A 20,921-nucleotide genomic window follows, 5' to 3' on the forward strand; every position below is an offset into this window, starting at 1 on the left:
TTTGTTGTACAGTATTTGAAGGTTGCTGATGTCTGCTACAAGTGGAACAAATTTCTTTATTTATTAGTTTTCCATGATTTTAAACTAAACACTCTGATATATAGTGGCTTTAACTCACAACACCTGGACACTTGGCCCTGTTGTTAACTGTTTAAGGAGACAATATTAAGTGAGACTAATTCTGTTACATACTCACAAGGCAAACTATGGCACAAATGTATTGTTCTACATTCCATAGGAAACATGCAACATAAAATATTGACAAATACCGTGCCGTTGTTAAGTATTTTAATTGATACCGTTGAAATTCCAAATGGCATAGCAATGTACAATATGTACGCTATACTCATACACGGGCCAAAGTCATAAAAGTTAAACAAATGCAATACATAACCACTGAGGAGTTGATGAAATCGATTTTTAGACAGGAGCATGCACCTAATAAGGTAAACGTGCTAGTGTAAGAGCAATTTGAGTAGTTCTGGACAAAAGTTGCATTACTCCTAAACCAAGGGCCATGGTTAGGCATACAAGACGTCCGATAGCGGACAGCGAGCGAGTTTGAACACTGCACACTCATTTCCACCATGGACTTTCTTGGTATATCACAGTAAAACTTAATTTCCATCATAACTGGTTTATTTCCGATATATGTGCAAATTTTAATGTTCTCTTAGACTTAATTGTCCCTTTCAGAGGAAAAATTTAACTTTTTGTATTTTTTTTCGCAATTCATTGGCATTTGCCTCCTTTATCAAAACTATGTTTTATGTCCGAAAAAAAAAGAAGAAAAAAAAAAACCATAAAGAACATGATTCTAGAAAATATCGTACAGCTTACAACAAAATCTTGCTTTGCGGTACCCAGCAAGAACAGGACTCCGGGAGAAATGTTTACGCATTTAACAACATCTTCAGGTGGAGCCTTCAATGGTAAACAAGACCGGGCTGACCGTCTTCAAACATCTTTGGTAATAAGGTAACATCTCGAGGTGGAGCCCGTGGAAGCAACTTTCACAACGGAGATGACGTCGTTGTGATATATTTCGATTAAAAGGACGAACTCCAATGATGCAGAATAATTTTCCAAATATGAATTTATTAAATGTAACTTCCTAGAAGTCGGTAGGCGATTCCCGGAGTATCCGAAAATCGACCCGTGCCGTCCGAGCTCTAGACCCTAATGTACTCATCACAAAGCATAACACATAGGATTATATAACAATAACAAAAACACGGAAGATAAACAGATGGCATTTAGAATTCAAGTGTCAGTGGTGAATTAATTGTCCAATGTCCTAGGGATACGTGTCATACCTGGTCGGACCGGTCTCCTTAATACTACTCAATTGACAATATACGGTAAAAAGATATAATTACTACAGAGTTAGGCCGACACGATAAATCAAATAATTACGAATAACAATATTAAAAGTAAAATGAATTGATCATAGTATTTCAGTACAACTTATTACACAATATTCAAATAATTTGGCGAGGGTTTGTAATTCAAAAGTCTCGAATGATATAATAGATCGAATCCACATAAAATGTTTAATAAGCACTTTTTCCTTGTGAAGCCCGTGGAAGCAACCATTAAAACATTGACCATAGATCGTAACACATATTGAAGTGATGCTAAATTTTAGTTGGACGAAACAGCGATAGTTTGAAGCATCATCGGAAAGCTGTTTTATGATTATCTTAGAAATACACGTGGCCCTATATAGATACGGGGCAGTTACCTGGTTTTTTTATGTTGAAATATCATGATTGTAAATAAGTGACAAAACATCTATTGCCGTGACCGTTTGTTTGTTAGTTAATTAAGTCGTGGTACAAATATAAATACACAGACCGTTCGAGCTTGAAATCCAATACCACGAACACGTTAAAGTATGTAAATAGTATATAGGTTTTGTTTGACACCGGCCGCATTGGACCACTGGACCTTTAGGTAATGGACTTAATGGTCGTTTGATTTACACTGTGACTCAGTCCAGTTGTAGATAATTACTAAATAAACCAATCAGCAAAGCAAGGGTGAATATGACCATGAAGTCAGTAAGATACATTATACTGACAAGTGTTAAAATAAGACCCCATTCGGTTCACATACCGTATTTGTATAGAATAACTTCAGGTTATTTGAAACTGTTAACATGTCGATCATTTTTTCCGTTTAAAATCTGTAATCGAATATGAATGTTTACAATATTGTAGTATATCTTGAATGCAGTACTTATAACGTCCGTCGTCGGAATGCAGTACATGTACTGTTAATAAGCCTACATATATATATTCGTGGTTATGATATTTTCGAGCAAACATTTTTTTTATAAAATAAAACTTCCATGATTTTATTAGTATAGCAGTTATTGTAAATGCGCAGCTCCCCACTGCGCGACCCTGTTCAGAACTGTGTACAAAAAAGATCGCGCAAAAATCAGTACGTTCAGTGTTTCTATGTATTTTACAGGATAGGCTTTGAACCAAAAATGTATTTTACAGGATAGGCTTTGAACCAAAAAACGCACAACTCTTTGTCGAGCGTATGTGACAATCTCAAGAATCCGTTGGGCCATAAAAAAGGCGAATTATCCCAGATAGCACATAAAAATGGATATAAATTCTACATCAAATCTGTACTATTAGAACCTAGACTTAAAATGAAGTCAAAGTTGCTCCAACACCAGCTGATGTGTGCAAAATATATTCTTAGGGCATTACAATGACATTTAATGAGGCAGAAGAGATGCCAAGTCGCGAAAGCTAAGGAAGATACTGAAACAACTAATGTAAAGTGAAATAATAATAATAATGGACTTTATTTTTATTCGATTGCACATTTAGTCAAAGACTCTTCTAACATGTGGTCGAACATATAAAATGTACAGTATTTTCAACTCCTTGTTGTTGGCTAAACCATTAAACTTATTTTGATGTTTCGGTATAACATTGTGCAATTGCTTGACAATTACTGTGGAAACCACTGAGTGTGTTATTTTCAACACTTTCTATCTGTGAAGTCCACGATCTTTGTACTTCAAGTCTGGAGTGCTTAATCTCATTTCACGTGTCTAAGGACAACTTGCAGATGATAAAATCAATGCACTTATTTAATTCACACAGTCATAACTACATTCATTAATATAAAGAAAAAGAAGTACACGTTTAGCAGGTAGATTGTACATTAAATATTAATTTCAAACCTACGCCTCTTAAATACACACATCGCCGTATGAATATGGTGAACATTCAAGGAAATCGAGTGTTAACCTGTTAATGTAAACATGTGATCAATGACCACCATTAGAATGCTTTAGAGACTAATAGGTCTAACCACACCTACACAATCAACACTTAGTTATATAGGCACACTCTCTGGCCGAACCGCTCCACTCGAAATGGTAAATAGAGAGTTTGTATTGACGTGGGGGATTATATAGAACACATCGGGACCCGCCCTCACTTTTCTATGGGGGAATAACTTTATTTAGAATGGTTGAACGAAAGTGTGCCTAGCGGAGCGTAAAATTACTGCAAATATATAAGGGAAAGTATCAAAAGGTTCAATTTAATTTAATACAATTCAAATACATCGTTGGTTTTGATTTCAGATAAGGTTGAGAAGCAGAGAGTGAATTTGAAAGTAGAAGTCAGCAGAAAGCGACGGGACCCACATTTAGTGACTGGAAATTGATTTGGGGACGCGTGAAGTTTAAATAACTTGATAGAATAACCAGTATTAAAGCTATCTTAATTCGCGCTATTAGCTTAATGGCTATATTATTTTCACAATATCATAATTTAGCAAAGTTCTAAAATATTGGGGGACATGACCCGCGAACTTTTTTACGTAAAATAATTCTGCATTAAGATCCAGAACTGCTTTTAAAATGTTTGAAATTGAACTTTGAATGCTACAGCATAAATGCACTTCTAGCTACTTTTCTGCTACAAAAGTAGCTACTAAATGAATATATAGTACCTATATATTGATCCCGATTCATGGCACAGACCAAATAATCATATTTATGTGAACCTTGTATGATGGTAAAAGTTTAAATCTTGGTAGTCTTTTACTTCGTCATAACTCTGGTAAATAATCTGGCCTCTAGACTTTGGTTATTTTGTAATTATATCGGTCAATTCGACCCCTATGGCCTCCAAGGTTCATGTCATTTATATGAACACACAAGTTGGCAGCAGTTTATTCTAACCTAGATTGGACCTTCATATTAGAACTTGAAAAATTCAATAAAAAAAACAAAATGTGTAAAACAAAAAAATATTTTATAATATATCGTTATAAATCTGAATATCAATTCAAACGCATTCTTCTAAAAAGTCTTCGTGAACAGTATATTAAAATGTGGCACACAACACGCGATATGTTAAAGGATGGCAAGCTCTCAACTTATTGGTACTGAACAGTATCTCTCATCTCTGTCCAATTTCAACTCGAGACGATCTCTCACCAAACTTCAAATTTCCGCGTATAGACTGATGATAGAAGCTGGACGTTATTTAAAGATCCCTCGGGACGAAATTAAAGGCATTGTAAAAATTGTAATGACGGACACATAGAGGACGAAGTCCATTTTCTATTTGCCTGTGATAAATATAGAGCTCAACGTCAGAAATTAATCAATGTATGCCATGACGTATGTCCAATTTTTTTTACAACTTAGATCCACTTAACCAATTTATATGGCTCTTGAACAACGAAAACATGAATATCCTCGTGTCTCTGTATGATTTTATTTCACAAAACCTTCGTCTGTATTTAAACAACTCAATTTCCCACTGAAACGACACAGCCACTTCTCGTTGTCGCTAATAGTTAGGAATCTAACTGTCAAATTGTATACATTTAACTATCTATCTACTGTTGGTTGTATATCTACTATTATATAACCTTTATAGTTATCTAAGTCATGAATCTCTAGTCATAAGTGCGTTTTCACTTTAAAAGTTGTCCTGTATGATGTCTACTTTATGTAATCATAAATGTTTTGTATGTAAATGCCCCATGCGGGACCTTGATTGATTTTATAAACATTGTCTATTGTCATCATTTGAACAATTTCAGTTAACTGATGCTTAATTGTGTATGTGTGGTCTATAACACAATTTGTTTTACTTTTGGTGCATGCGCAATCATGATCAGTTCTTCATTCCATATACATGTAGGATATAGTGTTACGGATCTTTAAAGATGCTCCACCGCCGACAGAGCAAAAATGGCATTTATCATTAGAGCAATAATTGGTTTTAATCTTGTATATGTATGTCTAATTAACACAAAAAATAATATAAGATAATTTATTTTGCCTTTGGTGCATGAGCAATCAGTGCTTCATTTCATATAGGATAAAAAGCCACGGATTTTTTTCGGGATGCAATTAATTTTTTTTTTATATTTTCAACTTGAAGTAAAATTAGAAGCTCAAACTTTTCAATGGTGGTAATGGTGTAAAGTAAGTAACTTTTGTAACTGAAGAAAAATATAAAATCGTCTGCTCCTGTTTTTGATAGTGAAAAAATACCAATTGTCAGCGGTGGAGCATCTTTAACAGGACGCAATATATTTTATCTTAAAGTAAAAGAAGTTCAAACTTTTCATTGGTGGTAATATTAAGTAACTTTTGTGAATGAAGAAAAATACTGATTCGTCTGCTCCAGTTTTTGATAGCGGAAAAAAGCCTTTGGTCAGAGGTGTAGATTAATGGAGCATGTAGATTAGAATGGCCACCAGTCTCTAGAATATTAAAAGCATCACTTAAGTATGGCTTGATAGTTTTTGTCTTTCTGTTTTATTCAAACTAGGGGGGAGACAATATAGTATAAGAACTCTGCTGAGAAAGTCTTAGAACAACTTCAGGGTCGGGTGGCCAGTCTATGTGTCTCTGGGAGTTATGTCCCATATAACGATTTTTCAAGCGTCTGAGATTTATCTCCCTTAAACTACAAACATCACAATACCCAACAATTCGATGATTTCAATATTTATTTTCGATTTCACAGTAATGATACATATACCGTTAAACCTGTCTGTAGAGGCCACTCTTTAGACAATAGAGATGTGGCCTTGATACACAGTCGGTGTACAGGATCATTTACTATCAATTATATAAATTTGGTATCAACCTCAAGTGCCTTACCAACAAATGCATTGACAATATATGCAGGTGGCTTTTCAGTTAGTTTTGACTGTATCCGTAATTAAATATACATAAAGAATTCAAAAAGATTACTTAATTATTTTAAATATACATAAAGAATTCAAAAAGATTACTTAATTATTTTTATATTTCTTCCCAGCACTCACTGGTTAAATTTCTATTGCAACAATTTTATATTAATAATATTTTTTCATATCCTTTTTTCTTCTTTTCATATAATATTTTTTTCTTCACCCCAGTGAAAAGCTATATAATGATAAAGTCTTTGGCACACATGTTATAGCAAGCTCTGTATCTGATCAGATTCTCAAACTTAAAACTTTCCATCTCAAGGACAACAATATGATATTATAAACCTTTCTTGGTCTGCTAACGCTACTCAAACTGACTCTGACACAGACTTATAAAGGTCAGTTTTCACAGGACGTTTTGTCATATCAATGTTGTTATGGTAATATCATAAGTACTAGTGTAACTGGTTAAAAATAACCTAATGTGCTAACTTCATATTCAGCAAACTACTTCATCAATAGTGTATCATCATTATTAATTTGAAAACTAATCTAGGATCTCTTAATAATGAAGGATCTTATGTTTGAAATCCCACATTATATGTTGCAACATATTGAGTCGTTAAAGGGGAAGTAACTGTGTTACTGCTAAGAACATTCTTTTTATAAAATCCCTTACAAAATATACTCTGATTACAATATCTCTCATTTCCATGCTAGTTAAGCTACACTTTAAACAAAATAAATATGTATGGCTTCAGATTTTAACAAAACTTAATGGCTGGCATTGCTAACTTCTGAAGGAATTGGAATCATTTTAGAATTTAAGGAAACTATGGCTCAATAGGTTACCATCGTTCATCAAAGTTATTTACAATTAATTTATAACCTACAAATGATACAATGAAATTAAAAGAGCTTTTTGCCTCTTGGTGATTAGGAAGTGATTGGTATAATTAGCCTTTTAAGTCTTCAATCTTAAAAGAAAATGTACCACCCAGTTAACTTGTTCTCGGGCAGCTAAATGAGCTAGATATATAAGTGTCCTCCAAAAGTTCTGTTACATGTGTTAAAATTTGCTGACAATTTAACTCTCAAAAATGCAATAAGGATTTAGAGAAAATACTGATGCCAGTAATAACAAGGTTAGACATTTCAAAAATTATATATGTAACAAGAGGCCCATGGGCATTAACAGTCACCCAAGTTCGGATACAGAATGAAACAAAGACATATTAAACACTATATATATTGGCCCATCAGACCCTTGAAGTCGATCAGTGATTTTATAATTTTGAGTTTTTAATCTATGAAGAGTATTTGGTTCCATCAAATCTATAAACTCAGAAGAAGATTTTTGAAATTTAAGCCATTTTGACCCCGCCCCTCTATCCCCTGGGGGTCGGCCAGGACTAATATGGATATGACGTTAAAATGCTATTTCAGGCTACAGTATTAATTCTATCCGAGTTTGACTAATTTCCTATGAAAAATAAGCAAATAACGTTCATAAAAATGTTTTTCCTAAATAAACTATAGTAAACTTGACACCCTCCCCAGGGGGTAACTTGAGACCCCAGGGTCAAATAATTCACATTTTTTTGTAAAACCTTTCTATCTATGAAAAGTATTTGATTCTATCAGTTTCAGAATTCGGAAGATCTTTGAAATTTTAGCCTATTTGACCCCGCCCCTAAGGCTCCTGGGGGTCATTCATGGAAACTTTGTTAATAGAATGCAAGGGACTTCTCATAGGGATAATTTTGACAGTATTTGACCAATTTCCTTATTATAAATGACCAAATAATGCTCAAAAATGTGTTTTCCCTTTATAAACTACAGTAAACTTAACCCCCTCCCCAGGGGGAACCTGAGACCCCAGGGTCATATAATTCAAAATTTTGTAGAGGGCCTTGAGACCAATCTATCTATGAAAAGTATTTAATTCTACCACATCTGTGAGTGGTAAAGAATATTTTTGAAATTTTAGTCAATTTTACCCCCTTTTGGCCCCTAGATTCCACAGCCCCCTGGGGGTTGGGGGTCATATAATTCACAATTTTTGTATAGGGCCTTGAGACCTTTCTATCTATGAAAAGTATTTGATTCTACCACATCTGTGAGTGGTAAAGAATATTTTTGAAATTAGCCAATTTTAACCCCTTTTGGCCCCTTCCACAGCCCCCTAGGGGTTGGGGGTCATATAATTCACAATTTTGATTAGCCTTATGCCTTAGAAGGTTTTTCCAAAATTTCATTGAAATTGCTTCAGCGGTTTTGGAGAAGAAGTTGAAAAATGTAAATTGTTTATCGTCCCACGATGGACGATGGATGACGCACGACGGACAATGCAGGACAACGTACAAAAGGCAATTAGAATAAGTCACTTGATACGTTGTCTCAGTTGACCTAAAAATGCACAGAACTTTTGGAGGGCAGTGTATTTTTGAGGAATCAATGACTTTCCATGGATATGAAACTGGTGTCTAGATCTGTGTAATTCTAGCTACAGATATAATCAACATGGCTACACTGACTAGGTAAAACCATACAGGAAGTATACAATGATTCTATGTTTTTATTTGCTTTATACTGGTCAAATTTCGCGATTGGTTTATATTTGCTATTAACTAAAATCTGTGAATTTTAGAACCCTGAGAAATATTTAGAAATTAATTGGCATAAATAACAGCAATAGTATTGGATAATTCACATGTTACTTGAACTGTAAAATTTAACCACTGCGAATATGTCTTGTACAGGAAACAAAATATTGACCCCCGCGAATATGAGGATTTCGGGATCCAAAAATAATAAACATGCATTAAGCATGATTTAGTGTAGATAAGTCCCACCTTCCAGTGATTGTGACTTAATATTTTGACGTGAATTTGGTGATGTCATAATCACCAGAAGGTGGGAACTTACTTTACCCACATTGTTTTTGGATCTCGACACCCACATTGTATTGGGATCTCGACACCCACATTGATTTGGGATATCAACACCCACATAGTTTTGAGATATCAACACCCACATAGTTTTGGGATCTCGACATCCCAATCGTTTTGGGATCTTGACACCCCCATCGTTTTGGGATCTTGACAAACCCCTTGTTTTGGGATCTCAACATCCCCATTGCTTTGGGATCTTGACACCCCCATCGTTTTGGGATCTTGACACCCCCTTATTAAAAGCACTGTAAATTATCATAATAATGGTAATGTAACATGATAAGAAATGCTCCAGATAGTATGACCAATATCTTTGAATATAGTTTTACCTCCTCTTCCTAAAACTATTTGAATCACAAACTTTTATGACAAATAATATTTTTGTGATGTTTTTTCATTACAAAATCTCAGAATCAGTATTGCAGTACATTAAAATTGAAAAAAAAAAACCCAGAAAAAACAAACAAACAAATATAAAAAAATACATGTAGATGTAAATAAACAAATTACCTAAGTATTTAGAACGTTACCAACATACATGGTAAAGTGTACGCGTAATCACAAGCATGAGTAGCTGAATATTATACTTGTTAATAATAAAAACATTTATGCCAAAGCCTTCACAGATGATAAAATAAAGTAAATTCATGTGAATCTCTAGTGAAGAGGACCCCATACCAATGTGTACTTAATGATTACAAGTGTTCTGCTCATAGTAGAAACAAAATCATTTGGTGTGAAAACTATGTTTTGAGAGAGATGAAGGAGTCAATAATATAATAATGAAAAACCATGAAATTTCACAAAGACACGAGTATCATATACTTTCATACAGATGTAACAGAATGCTCAGAGCTTTGACATTGGTTTCTAAACCAAAAAACGATTTACATGTGTATAACAATTTTGACTTGTTTGGTTGCTTTTTACTACATTATGTCCTACAGTCATGGACATGTGAGGGTGTGCCACATCATACCGAAAAACCACTGACCCACAATCTGTGGGAATCCCAGCTGTTGTCTAATGTCAGACACATTAACCACTTCTTCTTTGTGCCCCATTATACAGACCAGATATATTGACAATGAAAGAGAATCAATACCAAAATTCTTGATAAAACTAGAATTGCTGGTAATTATAAGCCAATGGTTAACTAATACCCCTGCTACCTCTAATTTGATACCATGGCAGCCAAATGGTACATTAAAACAGGACCATGCAGGTTTATCAGGTAGATGAAATTTGAAGTATACCTTGAGAAAATCACTGACCTTCAGCCAGTACTTATCAACTGCAAAATGAGGTTTCAAACTTATAACCCAGAGGTGGAAAGCTAGTGGTTATAACTAATAAGCCATATTCCCTTCAGTTAATCAGCCACAGCAGCCAGCTAGAAACAGGAATGCCTGGGGAACACATATTAAAATGAAAGAGAGCCACAAAAAAACAACAAAATGAAGTAACATTGTAACTGAAGCCAACAGAACTGATAAAGTCAGAATGCCGTTATGATTAATCTGTTTTAATCTCTCTTTTTCATTCACTCATCATTCATTTTCTAGCTTGTACATTGTATCTGCAATCAGCAAAAACTTCATACTGATGTGATTCATGAACACATTACTATGTGCACATCAACAGCAGGGTCAGTTAGGTCCAAACTTTAAGAATGATACTAAGATTCATAGCTTGTGAAACAAGCCGATTTCGGTACAGAAAATAACATCAAGTCTCATGACATGAAATAGAATTAGCAACTGCATGTCAGAGATATCAAAGAACCAGTACTTGTCTCTTATAAATTGAAAATCTGCACAGTGTAATAAAATACTGACATTATAAAAATAACAACATAAAACAATAACTAAACATCGTAGAGCTATAACGTACATAAACTTTCAACAAGCGTTTTAACATTTATATCACATTCACATCTTATGTACAATAAATGATCACACCATATAGTGATATGACTGACCGTGAAAACATAACAAATCGTCATTCCCTTTCATACATATAGCATCTGTGGAATACAGAGTGAAAATACAATCAATTTCAAATCCGATTACATTTTTTAAAATGTTCCTAGAGGTGTGTATGGATGTGGTTTTTTGAGTGTGGTTACATGTCTGTTCTACAGTAATTAAATGTCTTTAGAGATGTGTACATGTATGGATATAATTTTGAAGTGTGTTTATTGCTCTGTTTGGTGGCACTAAACGTCGATCCCCTTCAAAGGAGACTTCCTCAATACATAATTTCAGGTCCCTGTTATAGATGGAATCTTTTCTTTCTAAATATTTGCTAATTTATATACACATAAAAAATATGCACACCACATGCGTACAAGTTAATGTAATTAATGCCTGATGAGTCCTTTCACCATTTCTGTTTAATTTTATACAAAATATGAGTGTGAAGCCTATCAGTATCAACATGCATCGTGATTTACCCACGGTAATCAGTGTACCGTCTTGATATAAACAGAGTGTAGTGGATTTTGTTGTGGTATCCAATGGTGATCAACAAATAACAAGAAAATTACAATGACCAACACATTATACTGCCGTATTGGGAATAATAAACAAGGCAGGGAAATTAGAACCATAGGAATGTTAACAGACCCTACACTGGTCATCACCAAGGAGAAACTTACACATTGTGTTGTTTTGATCTCATCTCTCATTTACTCTGAAGGGACAAATCGGTGTAGCATTTTTCACATGTAAACACAAAGAAAATTATTACATAAAACAGGTTCAGGTTGGAGCTAAAAAAGTAGTCGCGCCAATGTGTAATGCAGAGGACAAGCTAGTTATCACCTTGTATACAGTGGACACTTCTACAGAAAGGTCACCGTACTAGTGATACGTATACCATTATAAAAAAGTAGTCGCGCCAATGTGTAATGCAGAGGACAAGCTAGTTATCACCTTGTACAGTGAACACTTCTACAGAAAGGTCACCGTACTAGTGATACCATTTCCCATGTGAATCATTATTTGACTGTATCTTTGACTAAATTGTCCCCTTAATAATCAATGTTAAATGAGACAAATTAGAATAAATATTTTCTCTGTAATTTAAAAAAAAAAAAAGAAAAAAATTTGTCTTAATTCAAGATAGGCATCTGTTTTCTGATGATGGACACATTTACAATTGAAAATGGAGCCAAGGAAAACCTAATCATTGGTGGGGGTTGCTACAAAACTACAATCATTTCTTAAAAACCATGCTATATATATGTACTATCTGAGAACTATCAATATGTGAAGATGCCAATAATTCTAATTACTTCGTAAATCAAATCAAAATTATCTGAAAAATCTAAGACAAAACATTAAATTCAAGAAATTCTGATACCCATAACAAATTACAATGATCATAATCAAAGACAGAAATTTGTTGATCATTTCTTTCTCTGAAAAGATTGAAAAACAATGTTTAGAACAAAAGAGAAAATCTTAGGATTCTAATTAAGCATTAACAAAGGAACAACTATATATATATATAACATCCCCATAACAATGACTGTCTGTGGGAGAGACAAGACAAGTATATCTGATCTACATTATAATTTACCCATTGTATTCTATCACAGATTACGTGTAGCATCAATGGTATAAGTCCTAATTTAATATACACAAAATTATTCTGGATATTTTTGTTTGTTGGCCTCAATATATATAGGCTCATAAGTCGATGACCAGTGCATGTTATATGAATATAGTCTGTTTCAATGTACAATACTATAAACCATTTTGGCAAGATTATTTTTTTTGTGTAATCTCGCAAGACAACTTGAATGAAAATTCAAATGTTTTGCAAATAATTGTATATCACACGTTACGTCTTTGCATAAATTACAGAGTTACCTCCCTTGCAGGAAGGTACAGATGGTGATATCATTGTTTTATGAGCAAAACTCACAGTCTTCTCTGAAAGATATGACATGCATGTGGACTAGCACACACATGACATCACAATCAATACTTACCCACAGGGGCAGATAACTCTTTAATATGCAAAGACAGAATATATATGAATGAAGGATTATTAATATTAGTAAGAGCCTTTGATTGCAAATTTATGTGGTATTTGTGAATATGTTGGAAATAACAAAGAAGTAAAATACGAAACATGAAAAAAGTGGTTGCTGGTAGCTACCTCATGGTAATAGCCTACATTAGACTGGCATGCAATCATATTTAGGATTGTTGCCACACCAACAGTACTGAATATAATTATATACCTGGTAATTAGTTTTTTGTGTTGTGTATTGCATTAACAGATGCTTATTTCAGTATATACTATATTTGCTTGTAGCACAAAAAAAACACCCATATATAACTATTCTATTCTAGGTGATTTCCTTGTAGGAAATAACAATGAAAAGCTGACATACTGTATATAATTTGGATAAACAAAACATAACAAAACTTTAGTCCCACAGTTCATTCATACAATGCATTCATCAAATAAATTAATCTCATTCCAACACTTACTCTTCTATCCTAATCAAATGTTTCATTTCCCTCACTATCAAAAAAAGAAAACATGGGTTATCCTGTCCAAGATATTTAAATTAAATATTCTTCAAAAGACCCAGATTTTAAAATAATTCATATAGACATTTGTAACAAGTTCTGTAATGTCATTATATTTAGGCTTCTTTATCTCCATAGACAAGCTTAAGTTAGAAATGAAATTTCTGTCCCAGTTGTGTTATATCTTAACACTTGGAAACAAAAATCAGGAAATCTGAACAAACAAAGCAAACAATCTTTCTTAATGAACTTATTTTCTATCTACAGATAAAAAAAAACAACTATTCCCAGAAATACCAGTTAAATCTCTGCACCTTTGTCAAGCTATCACCTTCTCCCAGATATACCAGTAAAACCCAACCTTTCAAATTGGACTTGTCTTGTTTGAAGCATAGCTTGTAAAAAGATGTTACAGCATTCGCCATAATTAGTGTCCAGGGCGCTTAAATAATTGTAACAAAGGGGGGAGGGGGGCGCTTATTAGGGTGCTTAAAGTTCTATAGTTGTAGATGAAAAAAGTCACCCATTTTTTTTCCTATCTGTACTCATTATGCATTAATCTGTTACAGTAAACATATATGTGCCTTTTAACCTTTGAGATACACTATTATGTTGGATTCACATATAAAAGACTCCAAGTTCATGTAATATGGGATACAATGCTGATATTAGAGGCATCACATTTTGTAAAACAGGGTTAAATCCATGGGATGGGGGCGTTTATACAACTTCACCAGAAAAGGGGAGGGGTGCTAATTACCGCAAATACAGTGTTTAGAAGGCTCGATAACTTTGTGTAGGAGTTGTACCAGTCAACAAGAGGCTCGCTGAGTGCTTGCCAGCTCTGCACTCTTATGGAAGAGACAAAGGTTTGATGACAGTAAGTGTATATGATATCTTTGATAAATCTAACATTGTTAAACATATTGTTAAGGCCGATGAATGTTGATTAAGGTGGCCTGACAAGAAAGCAATGATAAGACCCTGTATTCTTAAAAAAGGTCTATGAACAGACAGTACTGGTAAAATAATAATAAATAGTTTTCTCTACCTTCTCTGGGGGTTAAAAATTCAACAGACATTCAACACATTTTGTTTAGCCTTTAACAAACTTTAACAGAGATGGTTTACCCCATTCTGACCTAGTCCTGATGGTCCTGTTGGACAGGAACAGGTATTGGTAAGCCTAAACCATTGTTTATATTATTTTGATTGGCGTCATCCCCTTCCATACTGGAGTTGACTCTCCCTGGAGGATTGTAAATAACTTTAAAGCACAGCGGACAGTTATCCTGAACATAGAGCCACTTACGAAGACAGACACCATGGAAATAATGGTTACATGATGTTATACGGGCATTCTGAAGCTCCTGGTAACAAATAGCACACACATCGTTAAGACTACTGAGTTGTTCCTGACTGGCTAAAGGGAGAGAATTGATCTTATCCACTGCTGTTTTCCTTTTCATAAAGACTTTCCAGCCTTCTTTTGCTTGGACCCATATGTTGAAATAGGCATGGATACACATCATAACAGCTCGAATGGTTCCTCCTGACTCAAACAGTAATATCCAACCTCCATTACAGAACAAGAAGATCCCAAATAAGAATTCTATTGTGTTGCCTGTTGATTGGATATAATAAACATAATCGTCCAGCGACTCCCAGAACTTGTCTCGGTAGGCATCCAGCATAAACAAACAATATACCATGAGAGACACGATGACCTTGATGATGACTTCAAGGCTGAATGCTGTGACGGCCATAAGCCAAGTGTTGATTCTATGAATACTCCAGAGGTAGACCAAAAGGCAGGAAGGGAATGTGATGAGGAAGGCACACATTGCCAGAGCGCGAACATGGCGCTGGACGTGCATACTGCGTGACGCACTCAGAGACATCAGTAGTGGATGAACCATGCTGTGTATAAAGTGTGTAATTGCTGTTCCTAGTAAGTATACATTTTTGTAAAGTCTTGCTAGCCGTTTCTCAGGCTCTAGGCCTGTGAGTCCAGTTTGCAGAGCAAGTATAAAGAATAAAATTGCGGACACTGTTCCAATATTTTTGTCATCATCTTCTGATGATCCAATACAAAATGCCATAAAAACTCCAATATAATGAGCACACAAGGAGACAATGCTAGTCAAACCTAGTAATGCCACAACATTATCACAGCTTCCTACCACTACCTGGTAGCTCACATTGTTTAAAATATCCATGTTTACCTGATTAGTAATCGCTTGCCTAGACGGCACTTCTGATGTCCAAAACAGGTATGCAACTTGAAATATAAATCTACTTGTAAAAAATAGTCTTAGCACCTTTGGAACTTGTAAACGAACCCAATGATTTTCAAGAAATCCTTGTAATCCAATGGCATCAATTGTCAGCTTAATTAAGTTGTATGAACGTTTTAATCTGACGTAGAGAAATGACGCGGAGGTGATAACATCCTCTGATAGAATGACTAGTGGTATAACCAGTCCTAGCCAATGAGACCAGAAAAGTAAACTTTCTGAAATTGGATATATTACTTGCATCACTGATTTTATACAGACTGGAAAAACAAATGAAAAGAAAATAATACCAAAATATTTCATGGTGTTGAAACGGAAATCTGTCTGAAATTGCCAGGATTTACAAAAGATGAAAGCAGCAGTGAGCTGACAAATTAGATAATGAACACATGTTTGTAATCCATGTTGAACACTCTCCGGTGGTTCAGAGGTCATTGTGTCCGTTGTAATGGCAGCTGACTTTGTGAACTCTTTATTCATGAAGTAAGCGACAAGGATGGCCAGTAGAGACATGATACGGCTGTACACGGTGAGCAGCTCTCTTGTTCCCAACAGGAAAACACCCACAGCAATTGTTATACCTGCAAAAAGACATAAATTATATAGCGTATTAACAAACAGAAATTTGTATCAAGCAATTTTTTGTACTAGACAGAATATAAATATATATACATAGATTAAATTGAGGGTGCATGATTTATAATAAATTCAATCACTGCCTCTGCCAGGTTTTGAACTGTTATAGTATGACAGTCAAAAGTTTGAGCTAAACAGAAGTTCTCTCTAGTTCTCTCCTTCGCAAATATCATTCCAGCATCCCTACATGGGCAAAAATGTAAAATAATAAATTTAATCACTGCCTCTGCTATGGATTAAATTCGGGACCTCTGACTTACTAGTCTGACGCTCAACCGATCGAGCTGAAGAGATCTAGAAGTCAATTCTCTCTAGCTGAATATTGCGGCTATATAAGTATCGACCAGGGTTACACATGTAAATTGCTAGTGAAGCAATAGTGTACATTTTAACATGTTTCAGACAGGAAAAAAATTATTTTAGGTTATAGGACAAAAAATATAGGGTACATATATATACTGTACTACAGTCCACTCAGGATCAAGAAGTCTACTCGGGATCAAGAAGTCTACACAGAATATTGTATAGTAAGGAATCAAGTAAGGTCACTCACAAGGAAGGCGGTAAAATTACATGAGAAACAAATAGCACAACAAGTAAAAGACAATCCTAAAAAATTCTGGAGATACGCGAAATCTAATACAACAACGTAAATCCAATATTTCAAATCTGTACAAAAATAATAACAAAGAGGATATCACTACAACAGATGATGAAATAGCAAATGTACTAGCTAATTTTTCCCAGACAGTGTTTACCCAAGATAATGATAAATCACTGCCTGATATTGAAAAGACTGATTTGGAGCCGATCACTCAATTAAATATTTCCACAGAAATCGTGCAGAAGCTAACGAAGTTGAAAATTTCGAAATCACCTGGACCGGATAGGATCCATCCTAGAGTTCTTAAAGAGACATGCGATATTATATGCCATCCTCTATCATTAATATTTCAAACATCAACCGACAATGGGAAATTACCTGCGGACTGGAAATGTGCTAATATAATGGCAATATTTAAGAAAAGAGATCGGAAGACGGCTTCAAACTATAGACCAGCAAGCCTGACCAGTGTTGATTGTAAAATATTAGAATCAATAATAAGGGATAAAATAATGAGTCACATGAAAAGAAATAAGCTATTTAGTAACGCCCAGTTTGGTTTTATAGACAGTAGATCCACGGTTCTTCAACTTACCAATGTCATGGATAGATGGACAGATATTTTGGATAAAGAAGCATGCGTGGATATTATATACTGTGACTTTATGAAGGCTTTCGATATTATATACACATATATATAGTACCTCATGACCGACTAGTACATAAACTCGCAAAATATGGCATCGGTGGTCAGTTTTCCACCTGGATCTAAGCGTTTCTGTTTGGAAGAAAACAAAGATCTATAGTTGTAGTGAATGGCAAAACGTCGGGAGTGGAATCCAGTTTTAAGCGGGATAGCACAGGACTCTGTGTTGGGACCACTTCTCTTTGTTCTCTATATAAATGATATCCCCGATGTAACAAGTACCGGCGGGACAGACACCTATCTGTATGCGGATGATACGAAAAGCATGATGGACATGATTTGAAAGTATACAAAGAACATTCAAGGCTGTGCGTGAGAAAACACTCGTTCACCCAGAGAGTCGTGAATGCTTGGAACAGTCTCCCATCAAATGTTGTTCACTCTAGGACAGTTACGCAATTTGAATACGAACTTGATTCACATTGGAAAAATCAGCCACAAAAGTATTTGTACACTGAAAAAATAAATCCGTAAATTTGTAAGAGCTGACTATTATAGGATTATAAAAAATCCTGTACATGTTTACATGTACACGTATGTAGTCAGAATAAATCTATGTATCTATCTATGTACAGCACTGTCCTGTGTCTGTGGTGACTTACCTGTGGCATACTTGCATGACAGCTAGTGACTGCCTCTCCGAGCATGTGCATCAGAGCTAGCAAAGCACCAAGACTGATATCTTATAGCTTATCTTGTTTCTCTTTCACAAGGATTCTGATAACTTATACATGCTTTGGTGGGCAATTTTATGAATATTTTATAAAACTGCAGCAAATACAGTGCTTGTCGCGAGAATAGCACTACAGTGCTAATGTTGTATTTGTTTCAAATATGCAACGTAAAACAAAATTTCTTGAATCATGAATCTTGAATCTACAATTTTAATGTACATTCTCTAGAGTCCCAGTATAATGCAACGTACATATACCTGGGACTGTGGACAATGGGCTACCAGACAAGTTAATTATTCATTTGGGAATCGGAGAAGTGAATATTGAACTGGACCTGATCATGATGACACCAACAAAAAATATGTAAAACTTGAACAAAAATGTACAGTAAAAACATCAAAACATTTAGTAAATCTTGGGTAAAATGACAATAAACGGATTGCTATGAGTAGATAAAATTATTATTCATTTGTTGAAAAGACCAAGGTAAGTACGCTTCATGGTGGTAATATTTTGTTGTAAGCTAGCTGTCTGAATAGGAGATGACCTGGCCCGATACCAAACGGTGTCGGCGAGTTCCAACTTTTTCCTATTTAAGTACAGTGCTTGTGTTGAATGCATGCAAGCGCAACCAATATTCTTGCAATTGGGTGAAGTCCACAGAAACCCTTGGTGAAGGTGTGGTGAAGTTATTGGTGGATATCCCCATAATCCACGGTTACCTTGTATGTAAGCTTATGTAGATTTAGCAATTAAATTAGCATGACCTTTAACTTACAGGTCAGAGACCACTGACTGACTAACTATTCTCACCACCGCAATAAATTAAGCCTTCTGTATATTGATACTGCTATGCTGATTTTCACAGCGAAGCTCTACTAACCATAACACGTGTGTGAGCATATAGAATCCAATACATTCCAGTACCCCTTGGACTTTGAAATCGTGTCCCGCGGGAAAAGTCTCGCGCCTCCATGCAGGCAGCCATGTTTTAATTCTCGTTGTCAGCATGACGAGATTTTATTTTTTTTCTGTAGGCAAAACGTATCACCAGGATTCACTTTGAAATTACTTTAAGTAGTTTTAGATAACTACACAAGGATAAGAACGACACAATAAATGTACTGGTCAAAATGATATACTGTCTGTGTGTTGTCAAGCGCACAGCACCGTCAACCGTGACGTCAGGAAGCTTGGTGCTAAAGATGACCCCACATATTCCCGCACATTTTTGATACATAGCATGTTGCCAAGTTTTCCGCATTGGAGGGAAACAAGATCGAAAGAAAAAAATAAAATAATCCAGTTGAATATTTCTTTCTAACCTGCTTTAATGACGACTGCTAGACACAAATATTGAAGAATAGCACTAAAAATCAATGATTGGACTACAAGTTAAAACAGTTTTAATCACATTCTGAGGTTATATTCCTAACTATATTTACATTTTTTATAAGTAGCTGCGCTCTTCTGAGGCATTGCCTTAAATTCATATTATCTTATCAAAACTGCTTTGAATAATCGCTATAAACAGCCACTGCAAGTTTCAGGAGTAAGGTTTTGAGCGGAACAATTTTTATCTACAAAGATGTTGTTTACCGTCAGTTATGTATAGCTATAAATAGTTATTATAGCTAGGCCTATATATCGCTATAATACCAATAAGTTTACATGTGCCCAACCTGACTACACCAGTATATGGTCATGTGGTCGCTCCGGGATCCTAGAGACCAAAAGTCATCACAACATTAAAGAATGGGGTCAGATAAATAAAAAATGAAATATACCTATAAAAAGTTACTTACAAAACGTTAGAACAAACAGCCATCCGATGTACTGGATCAATGTCGTCGGTGTTTCAAAATAAAGGAACTGAAAGTAGGAGAAAAATGTGTCGTTCAGGAGAGAGTCTATCCAGAAAAGTGGGGGCACTCTCAAGATGACTTCCCACATTCTGATTATATCTGTCATCCACGGCATGGCTGTGATCTTCATCAGATATAATGCATAGACAAATGTCTTTGACCTTCTACGTCAAATGCATTATTACTAAAATTTGTATTCTCCGAATCTACAATCGTTAGGTTGTGTCAACGGACAACTTCCGGTGGGTTAGTATAATTTGCTGAATTATCTAACGTTTAGGGAGTAATCAATGTTTATATTTTTATTAACTCCATATCATAAAATCACTTCTGAACATTTAAATAATATTTTCCGTTTTTATTTCGAAATAAAATTAAAAGATGTTTCTCATTTTTATATTTCCACTATATCTTCACATCCATTTTGTTTCGTTTTA

The 20,921-nt window shown here is 34.9% G+C and overlaps 1 protein-coding gene across 2 annotated transcripts; it reads right to left on the minus strand.

Annotated features, from left to right (window-relative positions):
- Positions 1-6,274: 6,274 nt before the first annotated feature.
- On the minus strand, positions 6,275-20,718 carry LOC138334292 (protein TRC8 homolog). Of its 2 annotated transcripts, XR_011210084.1 has the most exons (3): positions 20,425-20,718; positions 12,089-16,580; positions 6,275-11,977 (listed from the first exon to the last, which is right to left on the minus strand). XR_011210084.1 is itself a non-coding variant. In XM_069282932.1 (2 exons), exons 1-2 carry the CDS (start codon positions 20,612-20,614, stop codon positions 14,845-14,847), a joined length of 1,926 nt encoding a protein of 641 aa, XP_069139033.1. In that variant the 5' UTR covers positions 20,615-20,718; the 3' UTR covers positions 6,275-14,844. The 2 variants fall into 2 exon arrangements, 1 of the variants encoding a protein (XP_069139033.1); XM_069282932.1 differs by having other exon boundaries at positions 6,275-16,580.
- Between the last annotated feature and the right edge of the window lie 203 nt (positions 20,719-20,921).

This window comes from Argopecten irradians, chromosome 11 (genome assembly GCF_041381155.1).
Source record: "Argopecten irradians isolate NY chromosome 11, Ai_NY, whole genome shotgun sequence".
Classification (NCBI taxonomy): Eukaryota; Metazoa; Mollusca; class Bivalvia; order Pectinida; family Pectinidae; genus Argopecten; species Argopecten irradians.